Here is a 13,469-nt window from a genome sequence, read left to right as displayed (position 1 = left end):
CACTCACCCACGCGTGGTAGTGGGACCCACGGGCGGCAGAGTCGCGCGGAGCGCCCCGTACACGGGAGACACTGGTGTCGCTGGGGTCAGCCCTTCCTGCAGTGGTGACCTGGTCAAGGCCTTAGTCCCCCAAATGACCAGTGGGCCCGCACTTCAGAGGAGCAGCGGAGACCCAGGTCCCAAGAGAGGCCGGAAGCCACGTGCGCGCGCAGCCAGCCTGGTGTCCCGGCCTCGCGTCCCTCCCCTACGCAAGGACTCACCGAACAGGTTGGGGTCCTGCGGGCGAGAGGGGCCGCGCAGGGAAGGCGGGCCGCCCCCCTGCGTCCCCCTCCCCCGCAGTGGGCAGGACGGGGCGGGGCGGCCCTGGGGTTCCCCGCCCCCGACCGGGTCCTCAGCTCCGCCCCGGCCCGCCCCCTGAGCGCGCTCGCCGCCGCCACCGTCCTGCGCTCTGGGCCACTGGTTGCGACCTCGCCAACTTCTCCGCGGGCGGGCCATGGGGGCGCCCCCGGGCCGCATCACGTAGTCGCCGCCCGCGCTGGCCATGGGCGGCCGCGGTGCTCCGCTGTGCGCAGTTCAGCCCGGGGTACGCGCGGCGGAGTTCGGGCCCGGCCTTCGGCGCGGAGCTGCCGCGTCAGGGACCCGGGCGGGTGGAGGGAGACGTTGGGCTGCAGGCCGGGCCCAAAGACCCTAACTTTGGCGGGTACGTCACTTTAGGGCCTGCGGGCGCGCAGGTCTCCTGGTGGCACCCTAGGCTCACTGCTCTTCTCCCGTTGTCGCCCCACCTCCTACAGGTGGCCGAGGGCGGCCCGGCCCGGGAGCCGCTGCCGCTGCTGGAGGTGACCCCTCTAAAGAGGCTGCCCCCCGGATCGGACCAGGACCCATGCGGCCGCCCTGCGCCAGAGGGCGCTGGGGCCAGCGCCGAGCAAGGCCACTCGGCGGGCGGAGGTGGCTGGTGCCGCCACTGCCACACGAAGCTTGCAGAGCTCAAGCGACAGGCGTGGAAACTGGTCAGTGGGCCCGGGACACAACTCCGGGTAAGTGAGCCTCTCGAGTTCCCCTACTCCCCACACCCCGGCGGCCGGCTGGGCGGGCAGGAAGCCTTGTGTTCAGGCTGCCTACTTCTCCAGCCCTCTCCAGCCTCAGTTTCCCTGCTGGCCGGGCGTGTGTGCGTGCATCGGGGTAATCTCCCAGGGGCGTTGCTGCTGCTTCGACTCTCTCTGGAATCCAGATGCCTCACAGCTGGTACTGCATCTGTGTTTAAGTGGGGGAGGGGACAGTGGGGACTCCACCCTGGGCGGGACAGCCCCTGCCCTGCCAGCAGAAGAGAGGTTACTGGGTGCGTCGTTGTCGCCCTTGGGGCACCTGGGCCCTCAGCCAGGTGTCTGGACTGAACACCTGGGCCGCAGGGCCTGGAGGGTACCAGTGTGGGCGGCCCAACATGCCCCCCAGATCCGTGTCATGCTGGGGTCGAGGAGTGGGGGGCAGGCTGCAACCCAGCAGGTGTCTGCAAGGCAGGGGCAGTTGGTTCTGGGGCCAGAGCTTGGAAGGCAAGAGGCTATTGTTCCTGCAAACAATGTGCTGGAAGTTTGCAGTGCAGTGGAGGTGGGGGTCTCCAGAGGAAGCCAGTCCCTCCCGCCCTTCAGAATTCCTGGGAAGTCCAGGGTTCCCATGCCTCTAAATATAGTGCTGCCTGGGGGTGGGGTGGGTGAGCCCCAGGGGTGGCAGGGCCCCTCTGTATGCAGGCTGGGGATTGGTGGCCACAAGCCTGGCCTCTGCCCAAGGGCACAAGCTCCTGCCTAGCCCTCCTGCAGGGCAGCAGCCCCTCCAGGACAGTGGAGGGCGAGGGAGCTGTGGCCTGTCTGTCGTGGGGGTGCCCCAGGAGCCCTGCTGTACCTGCTGGCTGGGCAGGTATTAGGGCAAAGTCATTACAAACACGTTCACTCCAAGCACACAAACCCTGCATCAAAGGCTAAGAGGCACCCAGGTATCAGATGGCCTGTCCGAGGACCGGGTGCATGCCGGGCAATCACTGAGAGGATTGTTGGAGTGGCCAGCCCTTCATGGGTAGAATGATATGCCATCACATCTGGTTTTCAGGATAATGCAGTGTCTGGTTGTGGGCGGTGTTGGAGTTAGGGGACAGGGATCCTGGAGGTGGGGCCTGGATATGCATCAGGGAAAAGGGTCAGCTCCCAGAGGAGGCAGGTGCCGCCTTCTTGCTGTGGTCCTTCCAGAGACCAGCATTTCTGGAGTACTGCGTCCTACAAGGCCCAGACCTGGGTTATAAGGCACTTGGGGTTTCAGGGTAGAGCCCATGAGCTACAGGTGCCCACAAAGAGGAGGGGCTTTATGCTGTCTTTGTCCTGGTGGGTGGTCATTGGAAGGAGTGTGGAGGGGGCTGAAGGCCACAGCAGGCCCTGGTGGACTGAGGCCCCTGATCTGGGGTCCCATGGGTGTACCCTGCAGACAGCTCTGACTGTGCAGGGCACTTGCTACAGCCTCCCGGCTCTCTGAGTCTGCTGGTTGACATGGCACTTCACCCTCCTCCCCAGCCCCCCAGAGTCCTGCTCACCCAGCAGACCAGGGGTCCAGCCTGGACACATGGCCAGCACCTTGCTCTTGTCTGGTACCTGCGAGTCCGTGTCTCAGGGCCCTTCTCAGTGGGTCCTCAGCTAGGGGGAGGCTCAGGAGTGTTGTTAAGATGTGAGGTGCTTTGCCTAAGGCTGGGCAAAGGCTCCCCCAGACAAGACCAGGGCCCTGGGTCCTTGAAGGGCACCTATGGTCCCTTGGGGGTAACCCTGGACCATTGGGAGGTGTCTCTGGGCCCTTGCTGTGTCCCTGTCCCGTTCCCTTTGAGAGCTGGTCCTTCCCTGGTGACCTCCAGGCTCCCCTTGTGCCCCTCATCTGAGGCCTGGTGGATGTGGACCACTTTCTGGAGGGGAGCTGTTGAGGGGAGGGGAGGGACTGTGTCTGGGGGCCAGGGGCTGGGAGGGGAGTGGTCTGGTGACATGAAGCATGGACCTCAACTTTTATGGAGCACAGCTGTGCGTCCCCAGTTCCAGGGGGCCACTTGTTCAGGTGCAAAGCACCAGGCCTTTCTTCCAAGCCCCTCCCCTGGGCTGGCAGGTAAGCAGCTGAGCTGGTCCGAGGGCGTCCTGGGCTCCTGGACAGTGTAGGGACCACCCACTGGCCCTGCCCAGCACTACATCAGAGAGCCATGGTGAAAAAAAAAGAGAGAGAGAGAGCCATGGTGGGCAGACAGGGACTGGCCGCTGTGGACATGAGATTTCCCACTCGCCTCTGGCCCAAGCCTGGGTGCCCCCACCCCCTGCTGCTGTGATTCTTTGCAGAGGACAGGGCTCAAGGCTTCTTGGGGTCCCTGGTGTTAGACACAGTGTCCAGGACCCCTGCTTTTCCCCCCTGTAGGATCTCACTACACCCCCAGCCCAGCACCTCGCTTTACTTCAGAGCTCAGCTCCCCCCAGCTACCCCCTGAAGACTATATACCTGTCCAGCACCCTGCTCTGTGGGACCACCCCTCTGTCCCTCCCCCCTTCTCCCTGCACTGTATGTGGCCCGTCCCCCAGAAGCGCTCACAGAGGGACTGCCCATTCTGCACTTTCTGTGGGCTTTAGGGCTGAACCTCCTTTGCCTTCGATCCCTCCCTGGGAGGACCATATCCCTGTCTGAAGGGGGGACCCCCTGGGGCACCGCTCCAGCTGCTGCCCCAGATGTGGCATTCAGAGATGACACCGCATGTGTCAGCACCCACACTGAGCTGGTTAGCACCCTGCAGTGGCAGTGAGTGGTTCTCACCTTGCTCCCCAGGCTGAGTTCCCACAGTGTTCAAGGTGGCCTTCCTCGTTCCAGGGCAGCCGGGGCCTGAGCCTGGACAGCCTGACTCTCTCTGGGGGAGCCCGCTAGGGTGACAGTCCTGCCAGTGCTGCCTTGGCTCTTCTTCCCAGGAAGTCCCCTGTCCCCCTCTCACTGCCCCACCTTTGAACCTGCTGCCTAGGACAGGGGGGGCTGGGCTCTGTTCAAGTCTGCATGCAGCTGTCCGAGGATGTTGGCATGATGTTCCCCAAGGCCAAGCTGGGGGCTGGCCAGTGGCCCACACCAGGGGCCCTGGTGTCTCGGGCCTGTGATGCTCCTGGTGGGCCCAGGTGTCAGGGAGCCTTGGTGGCAGCCAGAGGAGGTGTGAGGAGGGCGGGATCTCCCTGAGGCAGCCACCCAGCTGGCAGGGGACCGGGTGACTCAGCTGGGAGGGACTTCTACTGAAGCTGGGCCTGGAAGGGCTCTCTTCAGCTTCACATGCACTGGCTGTGGGAGACGGAGCCTGGGCAGGCCAGGCATGGGAGGTGGCCCTCCCCAGTGAGCGGTGGGGTGGTCCAGCTGCCGTCCCCGCTGTGATGTGACCATGCCAGGCCCCAGACTTGGGTTCAGTGTGGGATGGGGGAGAGCCCCTTCTCATGCTTGGTTGGGGGTTCAGGAATGAGAGGAGGGCAGTGGGAAGGCATTTAGCTTCAGTGAGGGGACCCTCGGTCTCTGGGCAGCCAGGATTGGAGATGGCGGACCAGCAGCTGGTCGGGCTTAGGGAAGGTGGGCTCCCTAGGTGAACTTTGTGTCCACTGGAGGCTGGCTGTGGTTGGAGGGAGAGCTGGTCCAGTGGCCTCCCTGTCAGCAGTGGAGGGACAGGATACAGGGGGGCTACAGTTAAGGGAACGGCTCTCCTTGCCACACCCCAATTCCAAAACCAGACCCCTTGCTAAAAGCTTGGTTCTATAGGAATGAGTTTGGGTTTAGAAGTCACAGAAAGCTCTCTCTTTAAAGAGCAAAGTCTAGTCCCCCTTTTCCTCTGACCGCCAGGAAGCTCACAGTGCTTCGGCTCTCCTCCAGCTCCCTGTCCAGCTGTAGTGGACCTTTCTTACCTTTCTTTCTTTCTTATAGGAGCTGACCGTTTCTGTCAGTTCTCGCTGCTGCCTTCTCTGGCCTCAGGGTCTCATTTTAATGTAAGCCGAGTGGTCATCAGGAGCCGTGGTACGAGGAGGTGTGCCCATGTCAGTGGGCAGACCGGCAGTGGACCTGCCTGACACCACGGACCTCACTGTCCCCAGCTGGTCTGTGGGAAGCATGAGCCTGTGTGGAGGGATGGGGCGCAGTGACAGCAGAGTAGGTGGTGTGGCCCCAGGGCTTGGGTGTGGCCTTGTCCGCTGTGTTCGCCACAGTCTGGTGCTGCTTGTGTGCTGTGTCCTTATCCACTTTGTGGTCCCACCGTGACAAGTGGGCTGGATTTGGGGGCCACTCTGCTTGTGGGTGGAGCTAGCTGGGTCTGGCTGGGTATGACCTGCCCAGGGCTGGGCCAGGGTGTGTGCCTTGCCTGACTGTCCACCTTCCTGTCCTACCTCCTGCCACGGCTCCTTCTAGGCCTGTTCCCATTCAGGCTGGTCCGGCCCAGAGCCAGAGGCAGACGGCTAAGAAAGGCCAAGCAGTCAACTTCTAAAGACCCTGTGGATGGATCACAGCCCTGTGGCCACGGCCAAGGTGCCTGAGACCAGGACCGGGTGCAGGATCAGGCAGTGTCCGTTCTGTTGTGGGTGGGGTCCTTGTGAGCCAGGCCAAGAACTCTGAGCTCCCCCCCCTCCTTGTGCCCATCCCCCATCTGTGCCCCTTTGTCATCCTGGCTGGGACAGGCCCTCAATGACCTTGTCTGTGCTGGAGCTGCCCAGCTGGCTGGCCCTGGCACCCGACTACTCGGATATGTGCCCTGGGAGGCTGGGCAGCCAGCCGCTGGGTCCCAGGAGGACATCTGGGGGGCTGGAAGGCCCCTCCTTCATGGTTGCCCCTCTCCCCATCTGGCACGGGAGCTGGTGGGCTTCCTCCAGGGCAGCAGTCTGCCCAGCAGCCGGGCCTTCCTGGATCTGTTGTGAACTCGGGAAACAGGCTGCCTGTGGCCACACCCAGGCCGCTCTGTTTGCCTCACAGCTGCCCACCCGAAGCAGCCCCCAGCCCAGGCCCTCCTTCCTTGCCACCCCACCTGCCCTGCCAGTGGAGGCCCCTTTCTTCATGATAGGGTGTGGGCCCGAGGGGGACAGCTGGGTCGGGCAGCCACAGGATCGCCCCAGAGTGCTGGGGCTTTGCGGGGAGGGGTGGGAGGTCAGAGCCATCAGGGCCCATGGGTAACCCCCACATGGAACAAATGTTGGGATTCTTTAAGGTGACCCGAGGCCCAGGGTGTGGAGTAAAGAATGAAGGTGTCATTTTTAGGAAGTGGGGGGTGGGCTGCACAGTGCTAAGGGATCCAATGAAGAGAAACAGACTGAGTGCAAGAAAGGGTCTGTTGAACTAGACCCTCAGGAGGAAATCGAGGCATGCTCTGCTTCTGGGTAACTTCCCTTGTTCGAAGGGCCTACGCTGCAGAGGGGCCCAGCCTGTGGACTCCGGAGCATCCCGTGGAGGCTGGGCTCTGGGCGGAACTTGGCTGGGCCAGGGAGGGGCAGGAAGTGAAGGGGGGCCTGGGTGTTGGCCAAGGGCAGGAGGAGGGGCTAGGTGGCCTTTGTCCAGGTCAGTGTCTGGGCCCAGAGTGTGCTGGGCCGCTCACTGTGGAGTACCAGACCCTGGGGTTGAGCTTGTCTCCCAGGGAGACATGTCTGGCCCCTCCTCAGGCCAAACTGCTGCGGATCTGGGCTCCATTCTGCCCCTCCCCCTCAGCACACTGTCCGCTCTCTGGCTGCTGACAGACACTGGATGGTCTGAGGGGCCGGCTGCCCAGCTCTGCTTCAGAGACTGGAGTGCTCCAGGCGTCTGGGGGCTGACCCCTGGGACAGTTGGAGTCATCGAGTATAGAGAGGTGGGTGGGTGGGGCCGTTGTCCAGCCTAGTGTTGGCCACAGCATCAGGGGTCTGGACCCTGGAGTGGCTGGGCCCTGGAGCAGTGGGCAATGGGTAGGCCAGGCTGGGTTGGCCATTGTGGATATGCGAACTTCTTCAGCTCCAGTGACCCAGCCAGCCCCCCCCCCCCCCCTGGACTCAGTAATCAAGCCCCAGCCTGAATGTGGGCGTAGGGGGATCTTCTGCAGCTTCAGTTGAATTCCTGATGACAGCTGGAGGCAGCCTAGCCAGGGGCAGGCTGGGCTGGAAGCAGGATGGGGTGGCAGGGTGGGCTCCTCCAGGGTCTCTACCCCCAGTGCAGGCAGAGGCCCAAGAGCAATGGGGAGAGCTGAGAGTGTAGCTGGGGCTGAGACTAGGGTGGGCTGGGGTTGGCCTTTAACTGGGTCTGGGTGGACTGGGAAGTGGGTTTGCGGGTTGGATCCGAGTCTGGTTGTTGCTGGGGGCTGGGACTATAGTTGTGGTTGGGAACTAGAGTTGTATCTGGGTCTGGGGTGGGCTCCGGGTTGAGTCTGGGTCTGGGACTAGTTCTGGGGTGGTGGTGCTGGGGGCTGGGGTGGGCTGGGTCTAGCTCTGGGACTAGGACAGGCAGGAGTGGGCTGGGGACTGAATCTGGGGTGGGTATGGGGTGTGTTGGATCTGAGTCTGGGTCTGGGACTAGAGTGGGTCTGGCTGGGATGGACTGGGGACTGTGGCTGTTGCTGGGTGGACTGGGACCATGTGTGGGGGGACCTGGAGCTGGGAGGGAGGGGCTGCCTTTCCAGTTGGCTAACGACCCCAGCAATTTCCTTCTTTCACCCCGGGCGGGCATTTGCAGCCTCCCCTGCTGCGTGGAAATGTAGAGTCAGCAGAGCTGGCCTGGCCAGCAGCCTGCAGAGATGGCCAGCAGCGGCAGAGACCTCAGCCCTGGGCGTGCGCGTGCGCGCGTGTGTGTGTGTGTGTGTGTCAGAATGTGCTGAGATGTGGGGGTCCTGAGCCCTAGCCATGAATTTCCATACCCCTCGCCTCAGAGCCCCTGCAGGGTGGCAGCCCCTAGGAAGTGGACCACGTGGACCCTTCGATCTTGCCACCTCTGACCTCAGAGCACTTCCTGGGGTGCTTTGAAGGTGAGGGCCCATAATAGGGACCAGAAGCCAGGCACTTCAGAGGCTCCTGAGTCCCCAGCCCCTGCGGGGAGCTTGGGTCACAGGATGGTGGCTTCCAGCCCACCTTTCACCCCATAGGACTCATCCTTGGGGACAGGTCTTCCCTGTGTGTGGTGGGTATACTGGGAGGGTCTTCCCTGGGGGGCAGGGGCTGGAGGCAGGGCTGGGGACAAGTGGAGAGGCCAGCCACTCAAGCTGTCCCTTCCCTGGGCCACAGCTGTCCCCCACATTGTTAGTCTTCCCGGTGGCATCTGGTGTGGCCAGTCAGAGGCAGGCTCAGGGCATGGGGGTGGGGCCGTGGGGCCAGCTCCCTAACCTAAGGCATGAGTGTGTTCGGGGAGGCCATGGAGGCTCCCCATGTGGCCAGCAGTGTGGCAGGACTGAGCCAGGGCTTGCGGGAGAGCAGCAGGCCACATGGCACTTCGTCTGAGGGAGAGACAGGGTCACGGCAGGCGGCCCTGTGGGACGGGGGGTGGGGAGGGAGGGAGGAGAAAGCCTCCTTTTTGTTGCGGGGAGCAGCTGTGGTTTTGAACTGCCGACCCTGCCTTGTATGCAGCCCTGGGGGTCCCAGCCATAGTGGGGCTGGCTGGCTGCTTTGGTCCATCTGGGGGCTGCTCCAGCTGGGTGACACCCTGTGGCAGGCCACCCCCTTGGAAAGGGGCCGGATGCACTGTGGCCAGCCTGAGACCAAAGAGCCCCCCTCCTGGGTGGGCAGCCGTGGGAATAAGGACTAACTGGCCTCCTAAGGGGCCAGGTTTGTCCAAGGAGTGGCCCCCTTTTCTGCCCCCACCCCCTCCCTGGAGGTGCTTCTTCCTACAGCAAGTCTTCCCTGACTATGCTGGGTGAAGATCCCCTTTTGCTCCCCAACTCCCTTCTCTCACTCTTTAGTCGTCAGCTTCCCAGCAGAAGCGCCCCAGTCTCCCCCAGCTCAGGGGAGCCGCTCAGAGCCAGGGTGGGTGGGTGGGGCTGAATTTGCCCTGAGTCCAGCCCCTTCCACGGGGCCTCCTTGCTTCCTGCTGCAGTGTGTTCCCTCGGCCGGCTTCACTGCCTCATTCCCCTGGAGTCTGCATCACCGTTCTTGCCCCTCTGGCCTAGGCCCGGGCCCTTGCTGAGTGGGGTCTCCAGCCCCCCAGCCCCACCTTGACTGAATGAGTTGGCCACACAGGTAGCTCTAGGTCAGGCTCTTGGAGGGTTTCTGCCGGCTGGACCAGGCCTGGCTGCAGCCTCGGTCTGGTCCCCTCCTCACCCCAGCCTCCAGGAGCTTTGCGACAGCGGTCTTGTCATCCCTCAAGGGCCCAGTTTTCTGTCTGGGGAGCCCACAAACACGCCCCGCTTGCTAGCTGTTTCAAGCCCGCTGAGGATGGGTGGGCGGGGGCGGCGCAGGGGCAGCTATGGGAGTTCTCACCTGTCTGGCAACTGTGGGCCTGGTGAGCCCAAACACACAAAACCAACTGTGTGTGTGTCAGCAGTGGTGGCAGGTCCTGCCCAGCCCTGACCACATCTTTGTTCCTGGCCCCCAGGATCCTGGCCTCCCTGTTCTGCCTGTGGAGAAGCTCCCAGTGCCCGGGACTCTGTCAGCATGCTGCCCCGAGGCTGAGCGACACTGTGACGTCTGTGCCACTCACCTGAGCCAGCTCACTCGGGAGGCCCTGCAGCTGTTCCAGGTGCCCACTCGCCGGGAGGATCCCCATGCCCTCCGAGGAGGCCCAAGCACCATGACCACCTCGAGGGAAGGGCCATGCCCAACAGCGAGGCCGGCGGGCCAGGCCGGGCTGGACAGGAGGAAGGGGCCAGTCTGGCCTCCTGGGCCCAGCGTTCAGGTGTCCGTGTCTCCGGCGGGGCTTGGGGGTGCCCTGAGCACTGTTACTATCCAGGCCCAGCCCTGCCTGGAGGGCATGTGGGGCATCTCTGGAGTGAACCGCCTTCTCCCACCCACTTGCCTGGTGAGTGATCGGGGTGGGTGGGGAGCTTCTGGGAGCCCTGGACCATCCTGACTCATGGGTGTCTGGGGTGGGGGGCTACTGGCCTCTTGGTAGCCCTGGCCACCTGGCTGATGAGTGCCCAGGGCAGGACAAGGTGCCGGCTCAGGACTTCTGGTCCACTTTACATCTAGGGGCTGGTGGGCATGTCAGCTGTGGAAGCTGCCCAGAGCAGAGCTATCTCGGGGTGTCCATGTTGGCCTCCTTGGCTCTTGTTCTGGCCACGAGTGACCTCACCCTGGGGACTCCTAGGGTCTTCAGGGGCACCTGGGAATGGTTAGTCCTTGCCTCCAGCACTCTCATGTCGGTGCTCTGAACATGACTGATTCCAACATGACACCTGGTCAGCACTCCCTCCCCAGGGGGGCCCAGCAGGGACCTGGCAAGGTCTGGGCCTGTACCCCATTGTGAAAACAGCCCCCTAGAACTGTGGGTACTCTGGATCAGGAGTTGGCAGCCCAGGGGCCCTGGCTGGCATTGAGCCCCTATCAGTGATGATGCTGTGCTGACGCAGAGGGGGGTGTCCAGGTGCCTGCTGGGGGCTGAGGCCTGGCCTTCCTGGATTGCAGGGCTTTGTCGATGGGGGCTGGGGGCAGGCCTTTCTGGGACCACTGAAGTACCCCCTTGGGGCTGGGGGCAGGCCTTTCCAGGTCACAGGGCTTTGTTGCTAAGGGGTCCCCAGCTGCTCAGTGCACCCCTGTTTTCCTCCAGAAGACCGAGCCCCAGGATGGGGCTGTCAGGAGGGTGGGTGTTGAGCACAGGGTGAGCTGTGAGGGGCTGTGCTGGGTGTCTGCAATAACTCAGCATGCCTTCCTCAAGAGCCAGGCCTGGTCACCCCATCGGGCATGGCGGCTGGGATCCAGTGAGGCCCTCTGAGCTGGGAGGGAGAGGCAGGTGAAGCCCAGGCAGAGGCAAGGATGACGGTGAGGCCCTAATGGCTCCTTGAGGGCTTCCTGACAAAGCCCCCAAAGCTCCCATCCCAGTGGGCCATTTCCTGGAGGCTGCAGAGTCAGGTGTCAATCGAGGGTCCTGGGGTCCAGGGACAACCTTTCTGAATCTTGGTGCAGATGGGACTGTGGGACATCAAGGCACAGAGAAAATCTCCTGCCCCCAGGGACAGATTCCTTCTGGAGTTTGGGGCACTGCTCTGTCTGCCAGCCCCAGCCCGACCCTGATGAGGCTCCTTTTTCAGAGCAGCTGGATCTGTTAGGGGGCCTGGGCCAGCCTCGGGGACCCACCCAGCACAGCCTGCCCCTCCCTCCCCTCCTGGGCTCCTGGGCAAATGGTAGGGGTGGGGGTGGGGGCTGGGAGGACCACCTGGGGCCAGAGGCCTGGGTCCCAGAGGCAGGAGCCAGGGTGTTGGGCTGAGGGGAGCATCAGGGGTCCCAGGAGGAGGCCTGGAAGTAGAGGGCTGCTTTCCTTGGGGAGCCTCGATGCCCTGTGGGTTTGCTGTGTCTTTCAGGAAGGGGAGCTGTGGGCCTGGAATATGTGGGGCTGGGGGCAGCAGCTCCCCCCACTTTCCCCTGGTGGTGGTGCTCTCCTGCACCTCACTCCTGGGCCACCTCTGAAAGCCACGTCCGAGCCTAGGGGGGACAGAAGCGGCCACCTGTGAGGCTTTGCCTGGGCACCCCTAGGGTGATGGGGAGCACCCTTTCCCCCTTTCGCACCCCCACTGACCTTGCCTGGGGGGTGTGACTTTGTAATCAGACTGGCACAGGAGTCAGGAATGGCTGTTCAGGGTAGCCTGGAGGACTTTGTGGGTCCACATTGTTTGGAGTAGGCAGTGTCTGGGCTATGGGAGTGGGGTCATGGGGTGCAGGGTGGGCATCTGCCTGGGATGCTTCCACTTCGGCTGCCCACCTAGGGTGGTGGGGGCTCCTGTGGAGGGTGGCCTGGCTGTGGGTGGGCTGCCCTCCACTGCCCACTGCCCAGTGGCTGGCAACTGTGGCTGTGATCATAACCACGGACACTTCCTGTCCCCATGAGCCAGGCCACCCCCTGCCCGAGTACCCTGGGGAGCCCTGGCTGCAGGATGGCCCAGCAGGACAGTTTCACTTCTTCCTTCCAGATTGTGTCCTGCAGGGGTGGAGGTGGGGGGCCTGCAGGGGAGGAGGTGGAGCATCTTGATCTGACATACATACACTCGTTAGGAGGCAGCCCTGGGGTGTCCTCCCACCAGCTGGCTGAAAGTGGGTGTCGAGGGCCCAGCCGCAGGCCCTACGAAGGCACAGTGAGGCCTGGGAGCCTGGTGAGGCCAGGGCAGGAGCTGCAGGTGCTGCTTTGGTGGGACAGGATGTCCACCTCGACCCTGGCCCTCAGTCACGAGCAGACCAGGCTGGGGTCCACTGAGGGACCCCAAGAGCACCCCTTTGTCTGGGCCTGTGGGTCAGGCTGAGGGTCCCTGGCCTGGGGGTGCTGGAGGTGCTACTCACTAGCCGTGGGTGGTCTGCAGACCTCACCCTCAGGGGCCTGCAGGTTGGCCAGTGGAGGGAGCCGGGACTCTGTTGAGCACTTGCCGGCCCCCTGCCTCAGTTTACCTTCCTGAGTGGAGGGGAGGCTGAGCCCCTGTGGGGCGTGGGTCCTCCTGACCCAGACAGCTACATCCTGAAGCCCTCAGGAGCAAACTTGGTGGTGGTTGGGGGTGGTGGGGGTGGCTGGTCTGCAGTGCAGAGTAGGGGAATGCTCTCACCCAGCAGAGAAGGGCCCTGCTATGGGCTAGTGGGGAACCCCCATAGGTCATGTGGGGATCCTGTTGACACCTCTGGGCCTCTGCTCTGTGGGGTGTGGCTCCTCACTGGGGCAAAGAGTGCATTGTGAGCAGGTGTGTGGCCATCAAGTGGGACCACTCGCTACAGGCCTGGGACCACATGGGAGGGGTCTCTACACAGGTGGGGTGGGGACATCCACAGGGTCTCCATGGGGTCAGGGCTGTGAAATGGCAGTAGAGGGCCTTGGAGGCCGGCCATGTTGTGATGGGGGCGCATGGCGGGGGATTCAGGTGGCTGCCGGCAGGGTGGGGTCTCAGGCGGGTCTGGATTGGGGTGGGGGGGAGGAGAGTGGGTCTCGGGCCTGTCTGAACTTGTATCGCTGTGAGGATGGGGTTGAGGGTCACGGGCGGATCTGGACTTGGGTGGCGTCGTGGGGGTGAGGGCGGGGTTCTCGGGTGGGTCTGGATTTGGGAGCATCGTGGGGGTGGGGGTCTCGCACGGGTTCGGACTCGGGGACCGCCTTGGAGGTAGGGGTAGAGGTCTTGGGCGGGCCTGGACCAGGCGCCCTGGGCGTGGGTGGGCGGGGTCTTGGCGCGGCTCTCCTCATTCTCCTCTCTTCCGCTTTTCCTTTCGTTGCTGCGCTGAGCCCCCCCATCTCGCTTTTCTGTTCGGCCGCCCGCCTGCCTCCCCTCCCCTCCCCTGTGCTGTGGTTTCCCCCCTCGCCGCTCCCGCCCCTCCCCCGGCTTCTTTTGG

The 13,469-nt window shown here is 63.6% G+C and overlaps 1 protein-coding gene across 1 annotated transcript in view; it reads left to right on the top strand.

Annotated features, from left to right (window-relative positions):
* The first annotated feature begins 541 nt into the window (after window positions 1-541).
* KIF26A (kinesin family member 26A) overlaps window positions 542-13,469 on the top strand; it is a 30,808-nt gene continuing 17,880 nt past the window's right edge. The window contains exons 1-3 of the mRNA XM_075530930.1: window positions 542-583; window positions 792-1,034; window positions 9,550-9,972. Of these exons, the coding sequence (XP_075387045.1) occupies window positions 542-583; window positions 792-1,034; window positions 9,550-9,972 (708 nt within the window). The remainder of the gene's footprint in view (window positions 584-791; window positions 1,035-9,549; window positions 9,973-13,469) is intronic.

Source organism: Tenrec ecaudatus, chromosome 14 (assembly GCF_050624435.1).
Source record: "Tenrec ecaudatus isolate mTenEca1 chromosome 14, mTenEca1.hap1, whole genome shotgun sequence".
NCBI lineage: Eukaryota > Metazoa > Chordata > Mammalia > Afrosoricida > Tenrecidae > Tenrec > Tenrec ecaudatus.
Note: the sequence above shows the minus strand (reverse complement) of the source record. Positions and strands in the feature narration are given on the sequence as shown.